General features: G+C 43.9%; 1 protein-coding gene and 1 pseudogene across 1 annotated transcript; both read right to left on the bottom strand.

The window, feature by feature from the left end:
* Nucleotides 1-1,210: 1,210 nt before the first annotated feature.
* Nucleotides 1,211-11,373, bottom strand: LOC132766170 (zinc finger protein 397-like). Its single transcript, XM_067465228.1, has 4 exons — nt 11,240-11,373; nt 5,639-6,446; nt 4,933-5,053; nt 1,211-3,162 (listed from the first exon to the last, which is right to left on the bottom strand). Exons 2-4 carry the CDS (start codon nt 6,368-6,370, stop codon nt 1,796-1,798), a joined length of 2,220 nt encoding a protein of 739 aa, XP_067321329.1. The 5' UTR covers nt 6,371-6,446; nt 11,240-11,373; the 3' UTR covers nt 1,211-1,795.
* Nucleotides 11,374-15,538: 4,165 nt separating this feature from the next.
* On the bottom strand, nt 15,539-27,159 carry LOC137096276 (zinc finger and SCAN domain-containing protein 31-like; annotated as a pseudogene).
* Between the last annotated feature and the right edge of the window lie 195 nt (nt 27,160-27,354).

Consider the following 27,354-nt stretch of genomic DNA (forward strand, 5'->3'; position numbering starts at 1 on the left):
ATTATGTTCTAATATTATTAGTAATATTACATGTAATATAAATATATAATTATATTATTATTATATTGCATCACATTATAATATTATAAATATCATATGTATATACAATATATTTTGATGTCTTTGTTCCATTCCTTTAGATGCTTTTGATTCCTTATTGGTAAGTTTTGAAAAAGGAAGATCATTTTTGGTAGGACGTTCATTTTTATACTTGAAATTCTGCCCAAAAAGGGCATCTTTAAATTTTTCCATTTTTCCAAATCATTTTTAATCCCATTCAATTTTCCCGTAATTAGTAGTTGTGCATTTTTAGGTGTGATTGTAATGTGGAGGTATTTTATATTGGGGACTATCTGAATATTCCAACTTTTTCAAATATTTCCATTTTTTATTTTTATTTTTGTTATTGCTTTTGTTTTTTCCATATTTATTTTGAATCCCACCACTGCTCCAAATTCCATTATTGTCTCTAGCCAATTTTTTAGATTTTGGTTTGGGTCTTCAATTACGCATGTTATATAATCGGTAAAAGCCATAATTTTGTATGATTGACCATTTATCATTGCTCCTTTCAATTCTTTATAATATCTTATTTTATTCAGCAGGACTTCCAGTGTTAATATGAAAATTAAAGGTGACAATGGGCATCTTTGCCTTGTTCCTTTTTGTATTTCTATAGTTTTAGTTTCTTGCCTATTTATTATTATTTTTACTTCCTGATTTTTATATATAGCTTCGATTATGTTTTGAAAATAGTACCCCATTTCCATCTCCTTCATAAGAAATTTAAAGAAATCCCACTTCACATTATCAAATGCTTTTTCAGCATCCAGGGCCAGAAACATTACCTCTTTTTTAATTGTCCTCTCATAATATTCTATCAGGTCAATAATCATCCACACATTCTCCCTTTAGGCAAAAAAAAAAAATTGGAAGATCAATAGAAATAGAAAAGTGGGAGACAATTTGGAATTAAAAAATGAAATATACATGTGCTTACGATCTAAAATAGAACTGGGCAAAATGATGTACAGATGGTACATGACACCAAGCAAAATAAGGAAATGTTGTAAAAATATAAATTCAAAATGTTGGAAATGTGGGGAGGTGGAAGGAACCTTTTACCACATGCGGTCATGTAAAAAAAGCAAAAATATTTTGGAAGAAAATACATGAAAAGATACAAAAAATACTAAAAATAAAGATACCATTCAAGCCAGAAATATTTTTATTAGGAATTAATGAACAAAAATTAGACAGCAACATAGGCAAACTTCTCTTCTTAGCAACAACAGCTGCAAGAATATGCTACATGAGACTGTGGAGAAAAAGTGAAATATCCAAATTGGAAGACTGGAACAAAAAGTTTATAGACATAAGAAATATGAATAGGTTAACCTACTTGATATCCAAAGAAAAGATAGGGAAGGGGAAAAAAACAGACTGGACATTGATAACTGAATCCCTAAGGTAAAACAACAATAAGATAACGATAAGGAAATAAATAATCTACCCATCAAAAGCAGAGCTCAAAGAAGAAAAGGGAGAAAAGAGATAAAAAAAAATAAAAGGCAGAAAAAAGGAAAAGGGAAAAAAAACCTCCAGGAAGAAGCCCGAAAGTGGAGCTCATACATTTTCATTTTTTCTTTCTTTATCTTATTATTATATTCTCATTCTCTCTCTCTCTCGCTTTTGTGTTTTGTGTTTTGTAAATTCTTAATAAAGAGATATATATATTAAAGATGCCATTATACTGTTGGTTGCATTCGGTGAAAAGACACAGCCATGCCAGCATTCAGGAAGTGCTGATTCTCGTGTGGTATCTTTTCTTGCCATGGATTCGCTGATGTAAAGTCAGGTAGGTCCTTCGGCTGAAGCCCTTCCCACAGTCTGAACAGGTGTATGGTTTCTCTCCGGTGTGAATTCTCTTATGTTGGACAAAGGTGGACCAGTCGCTAAAATTCTTTGCACACTCTGTACATTTATAGGGCTTCTCCCCAGTGTGAATTTTCTGGTGTGACTTGAGATGGTCACTTCGACCAAAGCATTTCCCACACTCCAAACATTTATACGGCTTCTCCCCTGTGTGGATTATCTGATGTGACTTGAGATGGTCACTTCGACCAAAGCATTTCCCACACTCCATACATTTATGCAGCTTCTCCCCTTTTTGGATTCTTGAATGCTTCATCTTACCAAGGTCTGGATTCATAGGCTGTTTATCATCTGCAGAAATACTTTGATTCAGGTATATGTTGGAACTCGTCCCTTCATAAAGCGTTTCATGTTCAGCGTGGTATCTTTTCTGGCCATGGATTCTCTGATGGAGAATCAGGTAGGTCCTTCGGCTGAAGCCCTTCCCACATTCTGAACAGGTGTATGGTTTCTCTCTGGTGTGTAGCCTCTTATGTTGGACAAAGGTGGACCGGTCACTGAAACTCTTTCCGCACTCTGTACATTTATAGGGCTTCTCTCCTGTGTGGATTATCTGGTGTGACTTGAGAGAGTCACTCCGACCAAAGCATTTCCCACACTCCAAGCACTGATGCGGCTTCTCCCCTGTGTGGATTATCTGGTGTGACTTGAGAGAGTCACTCCGACCAAAGCATTTCCCACACTCCAAGCACTGATGCGGCTTCTCCCCTGTGTGGATTATCTGGTGTGACTTGAGAGAGTCACTCCGACCAAAGCATTTCCCACACTCCAAGCACTGATGCGGCTTCTCCCCTTTTGGGATCCTTGGGTGCTTCATCTTACCAAGGTCCGAATTCACAGACTGTCCCTCATCTGTAGAAATACTTTGATTCAAGTATATGTTGGAACTCGTTCCTACATAAAGCGTTTCACATTCACTCAGGTTTTTTCTCTGATTGAAAGTCTTTGCAGACATTAAACCTGATTCGTCCTCAGGGTGAATTCTACTATGAAGACTGGAGAAAGCAGTCCCCTTTTTTCCTTCCTCGCTTTCCTGCTGGATTGAGATTTCGTGGGAGTCTCCCACCTGTAATTGGAAGGATTTGCCTTTTGGCTCTTCCGTGTGGCTTCTGTCTTGGCTTACTGGCCCATCTTGGCTCCAAACATTCTCCTTCAATGCTTCACACTCTGTTCTTTCTGAGGAATCTTCACCTAGTTGCCCCTCATTCTCACTTTTCCTTTCATCGCCTGTTGAAAATACAGCAGAAGGCAAATTAAGACCCATTCTCACCATGAAAATTGTATAGTCTGAGAAAGTTTCTGAATCTTGAATAAGAGTTGAAAGAGAAAGTGAAACCTATACTGATTTTCTATTTTTCATTCCTTCTGTTCCTCACACAGCATCAATTTCTGTGGTTCAATAGCTTCATGTTTATTTAGTTACATTTTCCCCCTTATACATCTCCTTCATCAGGTGTAACAACGATCATTGACACATACACAACATAGTTTATGAAAAAGGTAGAAAGGTTTGTGACAAACTAAGAGGGCAACTGTGCCCACACATCTCCTCAAGAAATGTGGAGTCTCCTTCTCTGCAGGTTTTTAAACAGAGAGGTGGGACGGCCATCTGCTGTGTGTTTTCCTGCATGGCAGAATGGAGATGGACAGGATAGTGCTTACAGTGTCTTCCAACTCTATGATTCTGTGTCATCACAGGACCCACTGGTAACTCCATCACCCACTATATTACAGCCTCCAGAACAGCAGAACCCATATGTACAATTTAACTTACTTACACTTAAAGGAAAATTATCTCTAGGCATTTGCTAGATTCTCCAGAGTGATTCTACAGTATGTTTCCCCTGAACATTTTTGAACTTTGATGCCCAGAACGAGATACAATAATTCAGATGAGGATTTCGATGTCAGGGGTCTCTCCATGTAGTCCGTTAACTTACCTCAGGAAAGGGGAAACTTTGGCCTTCCAGATACTACAACTTTCAATCTTTCCTGGCAAATCATTATAACTGCTTGGAACCCTATGTACCTGGCAGACTCTTAGGCTTAGACTATCCAAAGTACTAAGGGAATTAGTTAAGTGAACAAACCCAAAGGTTTGCTTCCTCTTCATCCTGGAAAGAAGTGATGAATGGAGTGCCACAGGGTTCGGTCCTGGGTCTGGTTCTGTTCAACATCTTTATTAATGACTTAGATGAAGTGTTAGAAGGCAGGATCATACAAGTTTGCAGATGACGCGTGAAAGAGATCTTGGACTCCTCATGGGTAAATTAGTTAAAACATGAGGCCAGCAATGTCATGCGGCAGCTTAAAAAGCCAATGGCATTTTGGCCTGCATCAATAGGAGTCTAGTGTCTAAATCCAGGAAAGTCATGCTACCCCTCTATTCTGCCTTGGTTAGACCACACCTAGAATCACACTGTGTCCCATTTTGGGCACTGCAATTTAAGGGACATGTTGTCAAGCTGGAATGTGTCCAGTGGACAGCGACTAAAAAGATCAAGGGTCTGGAGAACAATCTCTATGAGAAGCGGTTTAAAGAGCTGGGCATGTTTAGCCTGCAGAAGAGAAGTCTGAAAGGAGGCATGAGGGCCATGTATAAATATGTGAGGGGAAGTCATAGAGTGGAGGGAGCAAGCTTGTTTTCTGCTGCCCTGGAGACTAGGACGTGGAACAATGGCTTCAAACTACAGAAAAAAAGATTCCACCTGAACATTAGGAAGAACTTCCTAACTTCCTCCTCTCTCTGCCCCAGAGTGCAGTGGAGTCTCCTTCTTTGGAGGCCTTGAACAGAGGCTGGGTGGCCATTGGTAGGGGGTGCTTTGAATGCGATTTTCCTGCTTCTTGCTAGGGGGTTGGTTTGGATGGCCCACATGGTCTCTTCCAACTGTGATTCTTAGGGAATGCCTTACTAAGGGGGAGAAGAAGCCACAGGCTTTGGTTAGTCTAGGGAAATATCACCAACAACCAAGGACACAAACAGCCCATTCTTCTTACCCAAAGGTCCAGCATCGTCATTTTTATTTTTGGTCTCCACACTAAGTGTCTTTTGCTCCTTTTCAGGTAATGCTTGGCCACGTTCAGAAGAACCCACTGTCCCCACTTCCTCTAACGGCACCTAAAATAGTTATCACTTGTTAGTCAAATGTATATCTCACATATAGGGCTTTCCTCTGCTCAGCATATTCCTCAAAATATTTGTAAAGTAGGACAAGGGCCAGAGAAAATAACTGGCCCATTGTCACACAATGAGTTTAATGGTCCAGAAGAGACTTGAACACAGATTTTGCATGTCACAATTTTACATGAAACCTACTGCCTGGGCATTTGATGGGAGCTGCATTTGCTCTTTACAGGGCACGCCTCACATCTGCTGTATTTTAACTTTTCCTTAAATTAAAAACTCAGTATGCCCACCTACTCAGGGGGATTTGGAAGGTAATTTTGCCATGTTTTTCTCCTTCCATGGCTGTTTCAGGTGCAAAGAAGGTCTTTTTAAAACCAAAACAATACTGAGGGTTAACTATCAGAGCAGAGGAGGTACTGGAAGACCTAGAAAGACTGATAGCTCCATAGAGGCTACACTTTATTTACTCCAGACCTAACCACACTGCCAACATGACTTGATAAATGAAGATGATCTGTTGGCACCTTGCACAAAACTGCCCTTAGAGAAGACTGGAACCCAATGACCGATCCTCACCTGATTTGGCTGCCTCTTGGCCTCTTGCTCTCGCTGCTTCTGGAGGAAGTCCTCCGCCAAGGCCACCGCCTGGGAGCAAGTCTCTGGACCACATTCCTTGACCCAGGCCTCTATCTCTGGAGGCAGGATGGCCATGAATTGCTCCAAGATCAACAGCTCCAGGATCTGCTCTTTTGAATGCCTTTCAGCTTTCAGCCACTGGCAACACAGTTTCTGAAGCTGGCCATAAGCCCCTCTCGGTCCCTCGGCCTCCCGGTACCGGAAATGCCGGAAATACTGCCGCAGCTCCTCCTGCCGCATGGCGTCCCCATGCAAGATGGCGGCCTTCACTTTCCCATAATCCTCCCTGCCTTCAGCCTCTAGGCCAGTGAAGGCCCGCTTGGCCTGTCCGCTCAATGCTGGCAGGAGCCGGGGCACCCACTCTTCCTTGGGCCACCGGCAGGCTTGGGCCACTTGCTCAAAGGAGGCCAGGAAGGCTTTGGCATCGTCCCACGGCTCCTCCCTTGACTCAGAGGCCCCCCAGTTTGGGTCAGGACCTTCCATGCTCCTTAGGAGCTCCTGCCATAGGGTTTCCCACTGCTGAAGAGAGTCTTTGTTTGGGTCCTGTTTCACCTCCCTTGGTCTTTCTCGCAGGAATGCCTCCATTGTCCTTACATGGCAGCTCCCTCTCTCTTCCCGTGACACCTGCCTTGGTATAAGATTTGAAAGGTATTCTCGGGTCTCCATTTTCATCCTCAGACAATACTAGCCTGAGATGGTGGAAAATGCAGCAGTCTAAACATCCCCATGGAGCTTACTGCCTGGAAAACTGAAAGAAAAAATAATAATATAACACAACATTCAGATTTTAAACAGAAAGAGTTTTGAAAGCAAAGATTCAGGTCTGGAATGGAACTGGACGTTGAATAACTAACCATGAAAAGTTAAAAACAGTATAGTCTGACCACTGTATCCATGGGGGAGACTTTCCTGAATTTACTGCAAAAAAAGGAAACTATGGATAACAGCAAACTGTGTTGAAATGAAAGGCTCTGCCAGCACAAGGCTGTCATGGAGAACCTAGACCAGGAGTGTCAAGCCCATTTTCATCAAGGGCCACATCAGCGTTATGGTTGCCTTCAAAAGGCCTTTGAAAACTGGAACTCTTTGGGGAGGCCTCCAAAATGGAGAACATTGTTATAGCAATGATAGCTCTCCCAGTAAGCTGCAACTGTCATTTTGAAAACAGCAGCCATTTTGAAAACTGACATCCTTTGTTCGTTTCTTAATAAACTTACTATTCTTGCTAATCTGTGTGGTGTTTGGCTGAAAAGGGGATCATGCAGGTGGCTGGGCTGCAACAGATATCGCCTCAGCACTCCAGTTTTCAAAATGGCTGCCATTTTCAAAATGACAGCTGCAGCATAATGGGAGAGCTAGAACAGGCAGAGGAACGAGAGACCAGATTGCCAATATCAGCTGGATAATGGAGAAAGGCAGGGAGTTTCAGAAAAATATCTATTTCTGCTTCATTGACTACTCTAAAGCCTTTGACGGTGTGGATCATAATAAATTGTGGCAGGTTCTTGGTGGGATGGGCATCCCAAGCCACCTTGTCTCTCTCCTGAGGAATCTGTACAAGGACCAAGTAGCAACAGTCAGAACTGACCACGGAACAACAGACTGGTTCAAGATTGGGAAAGGCGTATGGCAAGGCTGCATCCTCTCACCCAACCTTTTTAACTTGTATGCAGAACACATCATGCGATGTGCGGGGCTGGATGAATGCAAAGCTGGGGTGAAAATTGCTGGAAGAAACATTAACAACCTCAGATATGCAGATGACACCACTCTGATGGCCGAAAGCGAGGAGGAGCTGAGGAGCCTTCTCATCAAGGTGAAAGAAGAAAGCGCAAAAGCTGGGTTGCAGCTAAACATAAAAAAAACCAAGATTATGGCAACAAGAATGATTGACAACTGGAAAATAGAGGGAGAAAATGTGGAGATGCAGACTGTGGCCAGGAAATCAGAAGACGCTTACTTCTTGGGAGGAGAGCAATGTCCAGTCTCGATAAAATAGTGAAGAGTAGAGACATCAGACTGGCAACAAAGATCCGCCTAGTCAAAGCCATGGTATTCCCTGTAGTCACCTACGGATGTGAGAGCTGGACCTTAGGGAAGGCTGAGCGAAGGAAGATCGATGCTTTTGAGCTGTGGTGCTGGAGGAAAGTGCCGAGAGTGCCTTGGACTGCGAGAAGATCCAACCAGTCCATCCTCCAGGAAATAAAGCCCAACTGCTCACTGGAGGGAAGGATACTAGAGACAAAGTTGAAGTCCTTTGGCCACATCATGAGGAGACAGCAAAGCCTAGAGAAGGGAATGATGCTGGGGAAAGTGGAAGGCAAAAGGAAGAGGGGCCGACCAAGGGCAAGATGGATGGATGGCATCCTTGAAGTGACTGGACTGACCTTGAAGGAGCTGGGGGTGGTGACGGCCGACAGGGAGCTCTGGCGTGGGCTGGTCCATGAGGTCACGAAGAGTCAGAGACGACTGAACGAATGAACAACAACAACAAAATCAGTGCTATAGCAATGTTCTCTATTTTGAAGATGTCGCCTCAGAGCTCTAGTCTTCAAAATGGCTGCCGTTTTCAAATGACAGTTTCAGCTTATTGGGAGAGCTATCAGTACTACAGCAATGCCCTTCTCCTTTTAAGATTTGCTTATTTTATATATACTCTTCTTTTACTAAACTTTTACTTTCTGGATTACTTGGACAGAGTGCTGTTTGTGGTGAAAAGGTGTTTTCAGGGCTATAGGGCAACAGACATCACCTCAGAGCTCCAGTTTTCAAAATGGCTGCCTTTTTCAAAACGACACTTGCAGCTTATTGGGAGAGCTATCAGTACTATAGCAATGCCCTTCTCCTTTTTTAAAATTTGCTTATTTTATATATACTCTTCTATTAATAAACATCGCCTCAGAGCTACAGTTTTCAAAATGGCTGCCATTTTCAAAATGACAGTTGCAGCATAATGGGAGAGCTGTCAGTGTTATAGCAATGTTCTTTTCCATTTTATAGGCTTTGCCTCAGCGCGCCAGTTTTCAAAATGCCTGTCATTTTCAAAATGATAAGAGTTGCAGCTAGCTGGGAGTGCTATCAGTGCTGTAGCAATGTTCTTCTTCATTTTGGAGCCAATGCCTCAGAGCTCGTTTTCAAAATGGCTGCTGTTTCCAAAATGACAGTTGCAGCTGGCTGGGAGAGCTATCAGTGCTGTAGCAACGTTCTTCGTTTTATAGACATTGCCTGAGAGCTCCAGTTTTCAAAATGACTGCTGCTTTCAAACTAAGAGAGACTAAGATGTGGAACATTGGCTTGAAACTACAAAAAAGGAAATTCCACCTGAACATGAGGAAGAACTTCCTGACTGTGAGAGCTGTTCAGCAGTGGAACTCTCTGCCCTGGAGTGTGGTGGAGGCTCCTTCTTTGGAAGCTTTTAAACAGGGGGTAGATGGCCATCAGGGGTGATTTGAATGCGATTTTCCTGCTTCATGGCAGGGAGTTGGACTGGATGGCCACGGTAGTGCACAATCTGGTTACATCCTGTATAGACTACTGCAATGCACTCTACGTGGGGTTGCCTTTGAAGACTTCCAGAAGCTTCAAATGGTCCAACGAACGGCAGCCAGATTGCTAACAAGAACGGCGCCCAGGGAGCGTACAACTCCTCTGTTGCGCCAGCTCCATTGACTGCCAGTTTGCTACCAGGCACAATTCAAAGTGCTGGCTTTCCTGTATAAAGCCCTAAACGGTTCTGGCCCAACTTACATGTCTGAACGCATCTTCCCTTACGAACCATCGAGGACCGTAAGATCGCCTGGGGAGGCCCTGCTCTCATTACTGCCTTTGTTACGTTTGTATGTTTGGCAGAGATGAGAGACAGGGCCTTCTCGGTGGTGGCCTCTCGGCTGTGGAAAGCCCTTCCTATAGATATTAGATCGGCCAGCTCCCTTTTAATATTCCAGGAAAAAGTCAAGACGTGGCTTTTTGAAGAAGTGTTTGCAAATGCAGAGTAACTGACACAGGAAAATGGAACGACTAGACTATGAGTCCGGACAACATTTTAACAAAGAGACACTATGAATTTATATTTTATTGATTTGTTTAGTTTTTATTATATGTTATGTTTTTAATTGTATTTATGACATCATAAGCATTGAATTTTGCCCTGTAAATTGTCTTGAGTCACCTACGGGCTGAGAAAGGCGGTATACAAATACAGCAAATAAATAAATAAATAAATAAGGTCTCTTCCAAATCTATGGTTCTATGAAAAGGGGCCAGACTGGATGGCCTCTGGGTGCCCCTTCCTCCTCTGTAGCTCCCACTTTCCCTCTTTCACCAACCAGATACAGTGAAGACATCTGCCCTTGCGCTGTGCTACTCCGCTGCTGAGTATGCATGCCCAGTGTGGAACACATCTCACCACACTAAAACAGTGGATGTGGCTCTTAATGAGACATGCCGCATTATCACGGGGTGTCTGCGCCCTACACCACTGGAGAAATTACACTGCTTAGCCGGTATTGCACCACCTGACATCCGCCGGGAAGTAGCAGCCAATAGTGAAAGGACCAAGGCAGAGACATCTTCAGCCCACTCCCTGTTTGGGTATCAGCCAGCACGTCAACGACTTAAATCCAGACATAGTTTTCTAAGATCTACAGAGACACTCGCTGAAACACCTCAGCAAGCGAGAGTCCAAAAGTGGCAGGCTCAAACCCAGAACCTCAACCAATGGCTGATACCAAATGAGAGACTCCCCCCTGGGCACACAGAGGACTGGGCGACTTGGAAGGTGCTGAACAGACTGCGCTCTGGCACCACGAGATGCAGAGCCAACCTTCCGAAATGGGGCTGGAAAGTGGAATCCTCGACATGCGAGTGTGGAGAAGAGCAAACCACTGACCACCTGCTGCAATGCACCCTGAGCCCTGCCACATGCACAATGGAGGACCTTCTTGCAGCAACATCAGAAGCACTCCAAGTGGCCAGATACTGGTCAAAGGACATTTAATCAACTACCAAACTCACACATTTTGTATTTTCTCTGTTTGTTTGCTTTGTTCTGTTAGAAATGTAATATATTTGACTGGCTGCCCTGACATGAGAAATAAAAATAACCAACCACTTCTCTGCTCCTCATCAACTATTTTATTTGTTTATTTATTTATTATCCCTCTTTTCCTCCCATAATTGGGACACAGCTTTGAAAAGCAAAACAACTAAAAACATGCAGAAAGTACATTTTAAAATGGAACTAAAATGGTCACAATAATCGAGGGTACATTAATACTGCAGTGTGGTGCCACTTTTAACTGCCAAGCTGAATGCTATAGGCTCAGGACACCTGTAGTATGGAGAGGAAAACACCTTGGAAAACTGCAATTTCCAGGACAGTGTCAAGGGTTTGAAGTGCACTCCTTCTCCAGTGGAGATGCATCCCAGAACACTCCAGTTGCAACCCTCCTGCTCTTTCTCATCCTGCTCCCAAAGGTGGAGTTGCAACATTTCCTATCAGACCCACTTTTCCTTTCCTTTCCTTTCTGTGTCTTCACTCACCTTCATCCCTCCACCAGATTCTTCCATCTAAATCCAAGAACTCAGGCTCAGGTCTTTCTCCTTTTCCTCCAAAGAAAGGAAAGCAAAAGGGGGAGAGGCCATCCCAGGAAGAGGAGGACAACATCCTTGCAAAACAAAACACTGCAGGAAGTCCTCTCTAGCCACCGGTAGTTCCAGATCTCGAAAGTTTGCCTGAAAGCAGCCTTAGGTCCTCCAGGTGTTTGAACTCCAACTTTCAGGAACTGAAGTCCAAAACTGCCTGGAAGAGCACAGTTAGGAGGAAATGCTTTTCTCAAAGGGGAAGAAATTCCTCTGAAAATGTTTCAATAAAGTTAATCTTCCAGCATACCCATAAGAAGAAGTGCAAATAATTACTAGGCTTGTCGAAGGCTTTCATGGCTGGAATCACTAGGTTCTTGTGGGTTTTTTCGGGCTATAGAGCCATGTTCTAGAGGCATTTCTCCTGACGTTTCGCCTGCATCTATGGCAAGCATCCTCAGAGGTTTTAGTTAGCACTGGTACTGTGGCACAGCTGGCTGGAAGTCAACTGCATTAAGATCACTACTGACCAAAAGGTCATGAGTTCGAAGCCAACCCAGGTCGGAGTAAGCTTCCAACCAATTTTGTGTAGCTTGCTGTTGACCTTTGTAGCCCGAAAGACAGTTGCATCGTCAAGTAGGAAATTTAGGTACCACTAAATTTGATACTAATTTAACTAATTTTCGAGGCAATAAAAATCTCCAGCAAGCATGCAAAGAATGAGGAAGTACTTTATCGGTGTCACAAATGGTCAGTGAAGGGACAGCTCCCCTGGTGGCCAGAATACCCTCAAGAAAAGCTGGAATGTTAAATTGCCTCTGTGTCTTTCTATATATGTTGTGTGTCTATGGAGGTCATAAAAATCTCCAGCAAGCTTGCAAAAAATGAGAAAGTACTTCATCAGTGTCACAAATGGTCGGTGAAGGGACAGCTCCCCAGGTGGCCAGAATACCCTCAAGAAAAGCTGGAACGTTAAATTGCCTCTGTGTCTGTCTATATATGTTGTGTGTCTATGGCATTGAATGTTTGCCATGTATATGTACATTGTAATCCGCCCTGAGTCCTCTGCGGGGTGAGAAGGGCAGAATATAAATACTGCAAATAAATAAATAAATAAATAAATAAGTATTTATTTTTGAATTTTTATTTATTATTTTGCCTTTATAATTTTATTTGTCCTGTGCAATGTCATGTGGTGGCAAAGAAAGCCAATGGGATTTTGGCTTGCATAAATAGTAGTCTAGTGCCTAGATCAAGGGAAGTCATGCTACCCCTCTATTCTGCCTTGGTCAGACCACACCTGGAATCACACTGTATCCAATTCTGGGCACCACAATTGAAGGGAATTGTTGATTCTGTGACCAGAGGAGGGCAACTAAAAGGATCAGGGGTCTGGAGAACAAGCCCTATGAGGAGCAGCTTAAAGAGCTGGGCATGTTTGGCCTGCAGAAGAGAAGGTTGAGAGGAGACATGATGAGGGCCATGTATAAAAATGTGAAGGGAAGTCATAGGGAGGAGGGAGCAAGCTTGTTTTCTGCTGCCCTGGAGACTAGGACGTGGAACAATGGCTTCAAACTACAAGAAAGGAGATTCCATCTGAACATGAGGAAGAACTTCCTGACTGTGAGAGCTGTTCAGCTGTGGAACTCTCTGCCCCAGAGTGTGGTAGAGGCTCCTTCTTTGGAGGCTTTTAAACAGAGGCTTGATGGCCATCTGTCAGGGGTGCTTTGAATGCAATTTTCCTGCTTCTTGGCAGGGGTTGGACTGGATGGCCTCCGAACGTATTCTCCCCTATGAACCATCAAGATTATTAAGATCGTCTGGAGAGGCCCTGCTCTCGGTCCCACCGGCCTCGCAAGCGCGTGTGGTGGGGACGAGGGACAGGGCCTTCTTGGTGGTGGCTATAATAGCTACGCAGATGGCAATACAATCAATCCCACCATCTATCACCAATTATAATAACTTCCTTATATGCTGTCTGGGCAGGGAGGTCAAACAGACCCACCAACTGTCCTTTCTTTAAAATAAAGAATTCACTGGCACTTATATAATGCTTGAGGGGATGTCTCTCTATTTAAACTTTCGCTGCCACCATAAACTAAATGAACAGGAACCCTCTAGCTGGTTAAAACTACTAAAAAGCTTTTCAGACCACCAAGTACGGTGACTTCTAAATGGCTTCTTTGAAGGAAAACAGATGAGGTTGATTTAAAAAGAAAAGGGACTAAATCCACAAATGTACACTTGACTCAGGCTTAAGTTTAAAAAAAAACCAAGGAAAGTTTATTTAGTATAGTACAGAATGAAGTGAATGCAGTTTCATAAGCTTGGCTGTTAGAGATAAAATGTTCTTGAAAAGCGTAGCGGTTTCATGAGAATGGTTCTGTCTTTGTTACAGTTACTACTACAAAACCCAGCTATTTCTTCCCTAAATAGCTGTACCAAGTTTGCCACAGCTCACTTGGCTGGCAAACTTCAGGCAAACTGCCTATTCTAATCACGAACTCCTAAAACTGTAATCCTGCTCCAACTCTTAACACCAACAGACTGACTGACTAAAAACAGCTTCTTTCTTTCCCTCCAAACAGGCTAACTCCGCCCCCCTTTAACAAACCAATCCTGGCTGTTTCCAGGCTGGCTCAGGCCTAGGCCACTCACCCTCTCTGAACTGGAGTTTTTCCCTAAACTAAGATGGCTCCTGCTGCCCTCTGCCAGGCCTTCTAAGGCTGAAACTAACTAGCCTGCCTCTCCTAGGCCCTGCCACCCCGGCTGGCAAGGTAAGGGATCTTCACAGTGGCCCCTCGACTCTGGAACTCTCTCCCACTGGAGATCAGAACCGCCCCTTCTATTATGACATTTAGGAAACAAGTGAAGACCTGGTTATGGAGACAGGCATTCGATGAGTGAGCCAACACCCTGAGATATGGATGGAGGATGATGAGCAACGATTTTAGTGTGACGACTGACCATTATAGTTATTGATTGTAATTGCTGTTTTAATGTTTTACTGTAATATGTATTATGATGTTTTATTGATTGTATGTGATATTATGGTTGGAAACCGGTCTGAGTCCCTCAAGAGAGGTGAGAAGGTCGGTATACAAAACTTTTAAATAAATAAATAAATAAAGTCTCTTCCAACTCTATGATTCTATTTATTTGCTACCTTTCTATTTCTGAGGAGGTCCTGTGCCCCTAACCTCAGTGAATGTGGAGGACTGATTGTAATCATTTGCGACATTTATGAACCACTAGAAAGAGGTAGACTCACCCAGAGAGGTCACAAGGCCCAAATTCTCCCCCATCACTTCCCAGTGCAGGTAGATCCCATCAACTGCCTTCAGGGTATTCAATATTAAGGTGCATCATGTGCCTTCATTGAGATTATGTGGCTCCATTAATTTCAAGGGGTCTTCTTAGGTAAGAAGTAACTCAGAGGTGGTTTGCCAGTCTCCCCTCTGAAATAGAGCCCAGGACACTTGGGGAGTGTTTCTGGTCTCCCATCCAAGTACTAACCAGGGCTGACCCTGCTTAGCTTCCAGGGTCAGATGGGATCTGGTGCTTTAGGGCATTTGCATTTTCTAAATTGTTGAGTTCCCCCAAATTGTTTCCGACTTTTGGCCATTCAAGAGTGAACCTATATTTGGTTTGGGGGGTGTTGTGTTGCTCTGCCTTCTAGAGACTGAGAGAGTGTGACTTGCCCAAGGTCACTGAGTTCTCACACCTAAATGGAAATTCGAGCAGTGCTGTACAATTTGAAGAGGCACGGATAGAGAGCAAAAGGGAGAAACGTGCCAAGAGGAAGGCGCATCAAGCGAATCCTGACCGGGACCACCTGCCATCTGGAAACTGATGTCCTCACTGCAGAACAGCCAGCTAAGGACCCACCACCAAGACACCACATCTGGAAGACAATCATCCTCGAGCTACAAGGGATCACCTAAGTGAAGTGAAGTGCCCTTTTATTATTATTTTGTGCAATACAGCTGCTGGTGACTTTCTACCGCTGTGCTATAGAGAGTGTCATAACCTAGTGCATCTGCCCATGGTTTGGTAACTCCACAGTGGCAGATAGGAAGGCGCTCCAAAGGGTCGCCACTTCTGCCCAGAGAACCACTGGATGCCTTCTCCCCTCTCTGGAAGAACTGAATAAGTCTCACAGCCTTAAGAAAGCTCAGAACATTCTGAAGAACCCAATTAATTCCACACACACACTATCTGGCAGATGGTACAGGGTGACCAAAATAAGGACAAACAGACTAAGAGAGAGCCTTTATTCTAGAGCTGTAATCATACTGAACTCCATGGTTTCACATTGATGTGGCACTGGAGGCAGTGCGGTGGTGGTTGGAGTGTGGAGGGATGGCTGTGTTGTTTTTGTGATGTGTGTTGGGCAAAGCATTTAATTTTGCTGTCCAATGACAAAAAAAAGTCATTCTATTCCATTCAAATAAGGTATGTGCTGTCTGTATAGAAATGTGTTCATTATTTTTTCAAACTATAGTGCGGCCTCCCAACAGTCTGAGGGACCATGAATCAGCCCTCTGCTTAAAAAGCTTGAGGATGCCTGGTATAGGGTAATTGTTGCTACTAGGGGTCTACAGCAGGCATTTTCTAAGTAACAAGGAGGATCAGAACCTTTTCTGTTACAGCTGCCACAAGTTAATTGGGTGTGTTATCTGCTTCAGCATATAGCAAGGCACTAGGTTTGCAAACTTTGAGCTTTGCAATTGGCTTAGCTTGATGGCTCGTTTGAGCTGAAGAAACATTTGGCTGTTGTGGGAGTGGTTATGCAGCATCCTGAAGCTGAAGACTGAAGCAGTTTGGAGTGCCAAGGAAACTGCTTGTTCCAGGATAATGACATAATGATATCTAAGTAGAGAGACTGTATTATTTTGCTATGTGTTTGCATATTGTTGTGTAAAGAAGAAGAATCACCTGAAGAATTGTTTGTTGTATATTTGTGAGAACAATTCTTCTGTTTTGCTTTGTGTTTTTGACTTACAGTGAATAGAACTATATTTTTGTTTCTACTTAAGGCAACAGATTCATGTGTATCTTTTGAGTTTTTATCACACTAAGAGTAAAAGGGGAGAGACATTCTGTGGGCCACTAACGCTATTCTGACAGTATTCCTTTTTAAGATGCCACAGAGTGTTCGTTGTATTTTCTGAATGCCATGACAACATTCAGGAAAAGGTGATTTTCATGTGACACCTTCTCTCACCATGGAATCTCTGGTGTAAAGTTAGGTTGGTATTTTAGCTGAAGCCATTCCCACAATTTGAACAGGAGTACAGTTCCTCTCTGGTGTGGATGCTCTTATGTCTGACAAAGGTGGACCGGTCACTGAAAGTCTTTCCAAACTCTGTACATTTATAGGGCTTGTCCCCAGTGTGAATGTTCTGGTGTGACTTGAGATACTCACTCCGACCAAAACATTTCCCACACTCCAAGCACTGATACGTCTTCTCCCATTGTGGATTATCTGGTGTGACTTGAGACTGGCACTCCTACCAAAGCATTTCCCACACTCCAAGCACTTATACGGCTTCTCTCCAGTGTGGATTATCTGGTGTGCATTGAGATGGGCACTTTGACCAAAGCATTTCCCACACTCCAAGCACTTATATGGCTTCTCCCCGGTGTGGATTCTCTGGTGTCTTGAGAGGTGGGTCTTCCAACCAAAGCATTTCCCACATTCCAAACATTTAAACAGCTTCTCCCCTTTCTGTATCTTTGGATCCTTCATCGTTCCAAGATCTGAATTCATACACTGTTTGTCATCTGCAGAAATACTTTGATTCAGGTATATGTTGGAACTCGCTCCTTCATAAAGCTTTTCACATTCAGTCTGATTGAAAGTCTTTGCAGACATTAAATGTGATTTGTCCTCAGGGTGAAGTCTACTAGGAACACTGGAGAAAGTACCGGTAGTCCCCTGTTGTTCTTTCTCACTTTCCTGCTGGATTGAGATTTCATGGGAGTCTCTCACTTGAAATGGGAAGGGTTTAGTTTCCAGTTCTTCTGTGTGACTTCCGTCTTGGCTTGCTGGCCCATCTTGGCGCCAAACATTATCCTCCAATGCTTCACACTCTGTTCTTTCTGGGGAATCCTCACCTAGTTGTCCCTCATTCACACTTTTCCTTTCCTCACCTGTTGGAAACAGAGCAGAAGACAAATTAAGACCCATTTTCAAAATCAAAATTATACAGCCTGAGAAAGTTTCAGAATCTTGAATAAGAGTTGAAAGATAAATTGAAACCTGTATTGTTTTGCTATTTTTTCATTTCACTCTGTTCCTCAATTTCTGTGGTTCAAGAACTGTGCCCTCAGATCTCCGCAGGAATGTGGAGTCTCCTTCTTTGGAGGCTTTTTTCAACATTAATGTCAAACTGTACATATACAGTAACAATACTAAAATATTTTAGTAAAAACAGATCAGAGCTGTTAAAATGCAAAATTCTCAAATCACTGCATCTTTAAATGAAAAATCCTACAAAATGCAGAACTTTAGCATAATAATGAATAGGCTAAAGAAAGTTGTCAAAAGTATTTATTTAACTGCAAAGCATTCCTCATACTTTAAAATCCAGAGACATATCATTAGCTTAAAGGGGGAGGGAGGAAATGAGAACCTAGTGCCAACAATTTCAATATTCATTCTCTATAAAGCATCTGAGATGGATAAAACAGAATCTAGAATGTGTATCAAGATTCAAGAACGAATAAGCTGAAAAACACTGCCCAAACAAAGCATTTATTTACGTTCCACTGAATTCTATAATCTTAATACATAACCATTTGCTTAATGAAAGGAAGAAGGTAGGAGGTAGGGTATTAATATTTTAAATATTCTTGTATTATTGAAGGCTTTCATGGCTGGAATCACTGGATTGTTGTAGGTTTTTCGGGCTATATGGCCATGTTCTAGAAGCATTCTCTCCTGACTTTTTGCCTGCCTCTATGACAAGCATCCTCAGAGGTTGAGAGACATCAGACAACCTCGGAGATGCCTGCCATAGATGCAGGCAAAACGTCGGGAGAGAATGCTTCTAGAACATGGCTATATAGCCCAAAAACCTACAACAACCCAGTAAAATATTCTTTTTTTTGTTCTGCCTTCTTTTTTCTGAAGAAGGATCAGTCATAGCTGTGATATTCTTTGGAGGCTTTTAAACAGAGGTGGGAAGGCCATCTGTCAGGTTGCTTTGAGTGTGTTTTCCTGTATGGCAGAATGGAAATGGATTGGATAGTCCTTGCGGTGTCTTCCAACTCTGTGATTCTATGTCATCACAGGTCCCACTGGTAACCCCATCACCCACTAGATTAGGTATATTTTACAACCTCCAGAACAGTAGAACCCATATGTACAATTTCACTTACTTACACGTAAGGGAAAATTATTTCTCTAGGCATTTGCTAGATCCTCCAGTGTGATTCTATAGTATGTTTCCCCTGAACATTTTTTATCGTTGATGGTCAGAAATTGATACAATAATCCAGGTGAGGATTGACCAGTGATGATGAAGATTTCCAGGCCAGAGGTCTGTCCATGTAGTCACTTAACTTACTCCAGGAAAGGGGAAACTTTGGCCTTCTGGATACTACAACTTTCAAACTCCTCTGGCAAAGCATTACAGGAACATGGAGTTCTATGTACTTGGCAGACCCTTGGGCTTAGACTATCCAAAGGTCTAAGAGAAGGGCCTATTCATGGAAGAAGCAGCCACAGTGTGGTGATTAGTTTAGTAAGAACATTCCCAACATCCAAGTACACAAACAGCCCATTCTTCTTACCCAAGAGTCCAGGATCCCTGTCGTCATCTTCCTCTTCAGTCTTCACACTAAGTGTCTTCTGCTCAATCTCCGGCACGGCTTGGCCACCTTCAGGAGAATCCATCATTTCCTCTTCCTCTAATGACACCTAAAATATTTATCACTTGTTACCCAAATGTATATCTTACTTATATGGCTTTTCTCTGCTCTACATAGTATTTGTCAAAGTACTCAAAGTATTTGTCAGGTAGGTCAGGGCCAGAGAAAATAACTAGCCCATGATCACACACTGAGTTTAATGGTCCATAAGGGACCATAAGGGATCCTTTTGGAGGAGAAGCCCAACCAGGAAGAGAAGGACACAGCCCACATCCTGCCAAAAGACAACACTGCCGGAAGTCCTCTCTAGCCACATGTAGTTCGAGAGCTCGACGGTTTGCCTTCAAGGAGCCATTGGTCCTCCAGGCTTTTGGACTTCAATTCCCAGAAGCCCCCACTTCCTGGCACAAGGAGCATGAATTCTGGGAACTGAAGTCCAAAACAGTGGAAGAACAGAGCCTGGGAAAGTCCTAATCCCACAGTAAACCCACTGCCTGGGCATTTGATGGGGGCTGCATTTGCTCTTTAAAGAGCATTCCTCACCCCCACTGTATTTTAGCTTGTTCTTAAATTAAAAACCCAATATTCCTCATCTCCTTATGGGAATTTGTGAGGCAGTTTTGCCATATTTTCCTCCTTCCATTGCTGTTTCAGATACAAAAGAGGCCTTTTTAAAACCACAAAGTAAACCAAGAGTTAACTATTGTGGCAGAGGGGATGCTGGGAGACCTAAGAAAGCTCAAAGGTAGACCCATAAAGGCTACATTTTACTTACTCCAGACCTAAACACACTGCAACCCTGGCATCTTGTTGGCACCTTGCACAAAACACCCCTTTGGGAAGCCTGGAAGCAAATGAACTGTCCTCACCTGGTTTGCCTGCCTCCTGGCCTCTTCCTCTCTCTGCCTCTGGAGGAAGTCCTCCGCCAAGGCCACTGCCTGGGAGCAAGTCTCTGGACCACACTCCTTGACCCAGGCCTCTATCTCTGGAGGCAGGACGGCCAAGAACTGCTCCAAGATCAGCAGCTCCAGGATCTGCTCCTTCGAATGCCTTTCAGCTTTCAGCCACCGACAACACAGTTCCTGAAGCTGGCCATAAGCCCCTCTCGGCCCCTCAGACTCCCGGTAGCGGAAACGCCGGAAACACTGCCGCACCTCCTCCCGCCTCATGGCGTCCCCATGCAAGATGGCAGTCTTCACTTGCCCATAATCCTCCCTGCCTTCGGCCTCCAGGCTGGTGAAGGCCCGCTTGGCTTCTCCGCTCAATGCTGGCAGGAGCCGGGACACCCACTCTTCCTTGGGCCACCGGCAGGCTTGGGCCACTTGCTCAAAGGAGGCCAGGAAGGCTTTGGCATCATCCCATGGCTCCTCCCTTGACTCAGAAGCTCCCCAGTTTGGGTGAGGGCCTTCCACGTTCTTCAGGAACTCCTGCCATTGGGTTTCCCACTGTTGCAGTGAGTCTTTGTCTGGCTCCTGTTTCACCTCTGCTGGTCTCCTTTGAGGGAATACCTCCATCGTCCCAACATGGCAGCTCCTTCTCACTTCCCATGACACCTGCCCTGGTATATAATTTGTAAGGTTTTCTCGGGTCTCCATTTTCACGCTTGGACAATACGAGCCGGAAATGCTGGGATATGCAAGACTCTACAGGAGCAGCCTAAACATCAGCATGGAGCTTACTGCCTAGAAAACTGGAAGAAAAAAAAAGAAGACTATTACAGAACATTCAGATTTTATTGAGGAAGTGTTATGAAAGCAAAGATGCAGGAGTAGAATGGATCTGGCCATTGAATGAAATGTAAAAAACAGTCTAAGGCAAGAGATCATCAAACTAAGGCCTGGAGGCCAGTTGGGCCCCTCCAAGGCCCTTCTCCCAGCTCCCGTACTAAACTTGAGGAGATATGATAGCCATGTATAAATATGTGAGAGGAAGCCACAGGGAGGAGGGAGCAAGCTTGTTCTCTGCTTCCTTGGAGACTAGGACGCGGAACAATGGCTTCAAACTACAAGAGAGGAGATTCCATCTGAACATTAGGAAGAACTTCCTGACTGTGAGAGCCGTTCAGCAGTGGAACTCTCTGCCCCGGAGTGTGGTGGAGGCTCCTTCTTTGGAAGCTTTTAAGCAGAGGCTGGATGGCCATTTGTCAGGGGTGATTTGAATGCAATATTCCTGCTTCTTGGCAGGGGGTTGGACTGGATGGCCCATGAGGTCTCTTCCAACTCTTTGATTCTATGATTCTAGGTCACCCTAGGTTTCAAATGACTTGAAGGTAAACAACAACAACAACCCTAATAAACTTGACTATCTCACCAGCCAAAAGCAAGCCTACGCTTTCCATTTAAATGCTGATATGTTTATGTTGGTTAAAATTGTTCTTGGGTTGTTGTAGGTTTTTTCGGGCTATATGGTCATGGTGTAGAGGCATTCTCTCTTGATGTTTCGCTTGCAGAGGTAATGAGGATGCTCACTACCTCTGAGGATGCTTGCCATAGATGCAGGCAAAACGTCAGGAGAATGCCTCTAGACCATGGCCATATAGCCCGAAAAAACCTACAACAATCCAGTGATTCTGGCCATGAAAGCCTTCGACAATACAAAATTGTTCTTCATTTTAAATAATGTGATGGTCTTTCGTGTGTTTTTTGCCCTTTAAAGAAGACATCTGCCTTCTGCATAGGAATTCATTTATTATCCCCCTTTTCTTCACATAATTAGGACCCAACGCTCTGTATGTGGGCCTTCCGATGTCTACGACCTGAAAGCTTCGTATTGTTCAGAATGCGGCAGCCAGGGTACTCAGAAGAACGCCCATGAAATGCCATATAACACCAGTGCTGCAACATTTACATTGGCTTCCAACTGAGTACCGTGGCCTGTATAAGATGCTAGTTCTGACCTTTAAAACTCTTTACGGCCAGGGTCCATCGTATCTTAGGGACCGCCTCTCCTTCTCCCATCATCGGAGGTCGCAACGATCAGCCCAACGTGACTTACTCCATATACCGGGTCCCAGAGAAGTGCACTTGGAAAGTACCAGGCACAGGGCTTTTTCTATTTCTGCCCCTGCCTTGTGGAATTCCTTGCCGCCCTACATGAGAGCCATGCGTGACTTAGGGCCTTTTACTCTTGCACTTAAGACCTGGCTTTTTACTAGAGTATTCGATCTCTGTTAATTTTTAATTTTTGTATGTATGCATTTTATCTTTTATAATTTAGCTGTAAATCGCCTGGAGCATTCTTGGATGGAGGGCGATTAATAAGTTATTAAATGATTATGATAAATAATAATAATTATAATAATAATAATAATTATTATTATTATTATTATTATTCCCAGCCCTGTGTCCAAGATTTCAAGGGCACTCTGCAAGCACTGACTTTCTGGGAAAAACCCTCTAGGATTCTTTAGCTCCTCCAGCAGAACTTGGCTCTAAAGTGGGAGAAGGGGCTGGACTGGATGGCCTCTGGGTGCCCCTTCCTCTTCTGTGGCTCCCACTTTCCCTCCTTCACCAACCAATTCTCTGCTCCCCATCAACTGTTTAAATTTGTACAGTGTGCATAGGAATTCATTTATTACCCTTCTTTCTTCCCATGGTTGGGACCCAAAGCAGCTATCATCTTTAAAACGTTGGTCACAATAATCGAGGCTGCATCCACAGTGGCAAATAAATGCAGTTTGGGGCCACTTTTTACTGCCAGGGCTCGATGCTACAGAACAGGCATGGGCAAACTTCGGCCCTCCAGAAGTTTCTTCACTTCACTTTATTTCTTACTTAGTCGCTCTCCACCAAGGTGCTCCGAGCGACTTACAATATAAAATAGCATTTACACAATATAAAAACATTCAACATAAAAACATTCAACAGTGACTATTTTGGATTTCAACTCCCACAATTCCTAACAGCTGGTAGGCTGTGTCTAGGTCCAGGGAAGTAATGCTACCCCTCTATTCTGCTCTGGTTAGACCACAACTGGAATATTGTGTCCAATTCTGGGCACCACAATTCAAGAGAGATATTGACAAGCTGGAATGTGTCCAGAGGAGGCGACTAAAATGATCAAGGGTCTGGAGAACAAGCCCTATGAGGAGCGGCTTAAGGAGCTGGGCATGTTTAGCCTGAAGAAGAGAAGGCTGAGAGGAGATATGTATAAATATGTGAGAGGAAGCCACAGGGAGGAGGGAGCAAGCTTGTTTTTTGCTTCCTTGGAGACTAGGACGCGGAACAATGGCTTCAAACTACGAGAGAGGAGATTCCATCTGAACATGAGGAAGAACTTCCTGACTGTGAGAGCCGTTCAGCAGTGGAACTCTCTGCCCCAGAGTGTGGCAGAGGCTCCTTCTTTGGAAGCTTTTAAACAGGGGCTGGATGGCCATCTGTCAGGGGTGATTTGAATGCAATATTCCTGCTTCTTGGCAGAATGGGGTTGGACTGGATGGCCCATGAGGTCTCTTCCAACTCTTTGATTCTATGATTCTAGGTCACCCTAGGTTTCAAATGACTTGAAGGTAAACAACAACAACAACCCTAATAAACTTGACTATCTCACCAGCCAAAAGCAAGCCTACGCTTTCCATTTAAATGCTGATATGTTTATGTTGGTTAAAATTGTTCTTGGGTTGTTGTAGGTTTTTTCGGGCTATATGGTCATGGTGTAGAGGCATTCTCTCTTGATGTTTCGCTTGCAGAGGTAATGAGGATGCTCACTACCTCTGAGGATGCTTGCCATAGATGCAGGCAAAACGTCAGGAGAATGCCTCTAGACCATGGCCATATAGCCCGAAAAAACCTACAACAATCCAGTGATTCTGGCCATGAAAGCCTTCGACAATACAAAATTGTTCTTCATTTTAAATAATGTGATGGTCTTTCGTGTGTTTTTTGCCCTTTAAAGAAGACATCTGCCTTCTGCATAGGAATTCATTTATTATCCCCCTTTTCTTCACATAATTAGGACCCAAAGCAGCTCACAATTTTAAAAACCAAGACAACTAAAAGAAATTCAGAAGCATATATATAAAAAATAAAAATAGAAATAATAAAACATAAAGAAAAAAGAGAGAGGAAAAAAGGAAAAAAACTGAAGACAATGAGCAAGGTTTGCGCGCTGAGGGATTTTGGGGCATTGTGGAAATAAAAAAGGGAAGGAATGATAGGGGAAGGGAAGGGAGGACTCCCAATCCTCTTCGTTGTGCTTTGTTGGTTACAGATCTCCTTCATTTCTTTGTTCTTCCACTCAAACTGTTTATAATCCTCAGGGTGTGTTGGTTCATTATTCCTTCTATTTTATATTATTATCTTCCATTTTTCTTGTTTCATAAATTCCGTCAGTAACGTCCAGTCTGACAGCTTCCTAGTTTTATTTTGATCTTTTACCAGTAGTACACTTTAAAATGGAATCAAACTGGTCATGATAACTGAGGGTGAATCTACACCAGGTATGGGCAAACCCAGGGCGGGGGACCAGATGCGACCCCTTGGGCTCTTTTCTCAGGGCCTTCTCTCTCACCATCCTATCCTACTCTTTCTTCCTTCTCTCTTTCCTTCTCCCCTCCCCCCTACACCTCCCTTTCTTCTTCCCTTCTTCCACCTTTCCTCCCTCCTTCCCTATCTCTTTTCCCTTCCTTCCTTCCTTTTTTGTCTTTCCTTCTCTCTTTCCTCCCTTCTTCCATCTCCATCCCTTTCTTCCTTCTTTCCTTCTCTTCCTTTCTTCCTTCTCTTTTTCCTTCCCCCTTTCCTCCTTGGGGATGTCTAGCTGGGAGAAAGCAGAGAGGGAACATGAGAGCCATGTTTCATGATTTCAAAGGGTGCCCCATTGAGGAAGAGGGGGAACTGACTTTCTGCTGCTCTAGAGACCAGGGCACAAGGGAGCAATGGTTTCAAATGGCAGGAAAAGAGATTCGACTGAAAAGATTAGGAAGAACTTCCTGTTGGAGAGTGGCATAGGCTGCCTAGGAGTGTGGTGCATCTTCCTTCTCTAGAGGCTCCTCCACAGAGGCTGCCAATCAGGAGTGCTTTTGATTGTGCCTTCTTGCATGGCAGGCGGTTGGAGTGGATGGCCCTTGGGGAGGTCTCTTCCAACTCTACGATTCTATATCAGGAGTAGGCAATACGGGGTCTAATGGATACACTTTTCCTCTCCCGTCCACCATCTCATCCTGACCAAGACCAACCCTTTGGGGATCCAAAGGTTTCCCATCTTTCCTTCATTTTCTGCTTTCGAAAGAGAAGAGGAAGGGGAGGACAGGGTAGGGAGGAGGCTTGGGGAGAACCCCTTCTCTCCCGGCATACCCACCCAACTTCAGTCCACCATATGGTCCCCACGTTAGAAAGTTTGCCCATGCCTGATCTACACTGTAGAATTTATTTATTTACTGTATTTCTCAGCCCATAGGCGACTCAAGATGGTTAACAGGGCAAAATTCAATGCTTACAAGGCCATAAATACAATTAAAAACACAACATATGATAAAAAAACTAAATGAATCAACAAAATATAAATTCATAGTGTCTCCTTGTTAAAAAGTTGTCTGGACTCATTGTCTACTCGTTCCATTTTCATATGTCAATTACTCTGCATTTACAAACGCTTGTTCAAAAAGCCACGTCTTGACTTTTTTCTGGAATGTTAAAAGGGAGGTGGCCGATCTAATATCTATAGGGAGGGCGTTCCACAGCCGAGGGGCCACCACTGAGAAGGCCCTGTCTCTCATCTCCCCCAAATGTAGTTGTGACAAAAGCAGTAATGAGAGCAGGCTTCCCCAGACGATCTTAAGGTCCTCGATGGTTCATAGAAGGAGATCCATTCGGACATGTAAGTTGGGCCAGAACCGTTTAGGGCTTTATAGGTGAAAGCCAGCACATTGAATTGTGCCTGGTAGCAAACTGGCAGCCAATGAAGCTGGCACAACAGAGGAGTTGTACACTCCCTGAGCACTGCCCCTGTTAGCAATCTGGCTGCCGTTGGACCATTTGAATAATAGAATCATAGAGTTGGAAGTGACCTCATGGGCCATCCAGTCCAATCCCATTTTGTCAAGAAGCAGGAAAATTGCAATCAAAGCATCCCTGACAGATGGCCATCCAGCCTCTGTTTAAAAGCTTCCAAAAAGAAGCCTCCACCACACTCTGGGGCAGAGTTCCACTGCTAAATAGCTCTCACAGTCAGGAAGTTCAGGTGGAAATCTCCTTTCTTGTAGTATGAAGCCATTGTTCCCTTGTGTCCTAGTCTTCAGGGCAGAAGAAAACAAGCTTGTTCCCTCCTCCTTGTGACTTCCCCCTCACACATGGCTATCATGTCTCCTCTCAGCCTTCTTTTCTTCAGGCTAAACATGCCCAGCTCTTTAAGCCGCTCCTTATAGGGCTTGTTCTCCAGACCCTTGATCATTTGAGTCGCCCTCCTCTGGACATATTCCAACTTGTCAATATCTCTCTTCAATTGTGGTGTCCAGAATTGAACACAATATTCAAGGTGAAGCTTCCGGACAGTCTTCAAAGGGAACCCCACGTAGAGCATGCTGCAGTAGTCTATACAGAATGTAACCAGAGTGTGCCAGGCTCAATGCTATAGGATCAAGGCAGGAGTAGTTTGGGGAAGCACCACCACTCTTTGGCAGAGAAGGGAAAGGACCCTGGGAAACTGCAATTCCCAGGATTCCCCCAGTATGGAAGCAGGGCAGTGTCAAGGGTGTGAAGTGCACTCCTTCTCCAGTGGAGATGAATCCCAGAACACTCCAGTTGCAACCCTTCTGCTCTTCCTCATCCTGTTCCCAAAGGAGGAGGGGAAACATTTCCCATTATTTCCCTTTCCTTCCTCCCTCTGCCTTCACTCACCTTCATCCCTCCAGTTTCTTCCATCTAAATCCAAGAACTCCGGCTGAGATCTTTGTTTTTCCTCCAAAAACCACCAAGGAAGAAAAGCCAAAGGCAGGAGTTCCCCAAGAAGCCTCTTTTGGAGGAGAAGCCCAACCAGGAAGAGGAGGACACAGCCCACATCCGGGCAAAACAAAACACTCCAGGAAGTCCTCTCTAGCCACCTGTAGTTCGACCTCTAAGGTTTGCCTTGAAGCAGCTATTGGTCCTCCAGGCTTTTGGACTTCAACTCCCAGAAGCCCAATTTCCTGGCACAAGGAGCAGGAATTCTGGGAACTGAAGTCTAAAACAGTGGAAGAGCAGAGCCTGGGAAACACGTGGCTTTCA

The sequence above is a fragment of the Anolis sagrei genome, chromosome 2, assembly GCF_037176765.1.
Source record: "Anolis sagrei isolate rAnoSag1 chromosome 2, rAnoSag1.mat, whole genome shotgun sequence".
NCBI lineage: Eukaryota > Metazoa > Chordata > Lepidosauria > Squamata > Dactyloidae > Anolis > Anolis sagrei.

Bases quoted from the DNA above. Each gene is read 5' to 3' on its own strand.
- LOC132766170 (XM_067465228.1), bottom strand. From the start codon at position 6,370: ATGAAAATGGAGACCCGAGAATACCTTTCAAATCTTATACCAAGGCAG. The intron at 5,054-5,638 runs GTGAGGATCGGT...TAACTATTTTAG, and splicing joins CCAAGAGGCAGCCAAATCAG to GTGCCGTTAGAGGAAGTGGG. The intron at 3,163-4,932 runs GTAAGAAGAATG...TATTTTCAACAG, and splicing joins TGACGATGCTGGACCTTTGG to GCGATGAAAGGAAAAGTGAG.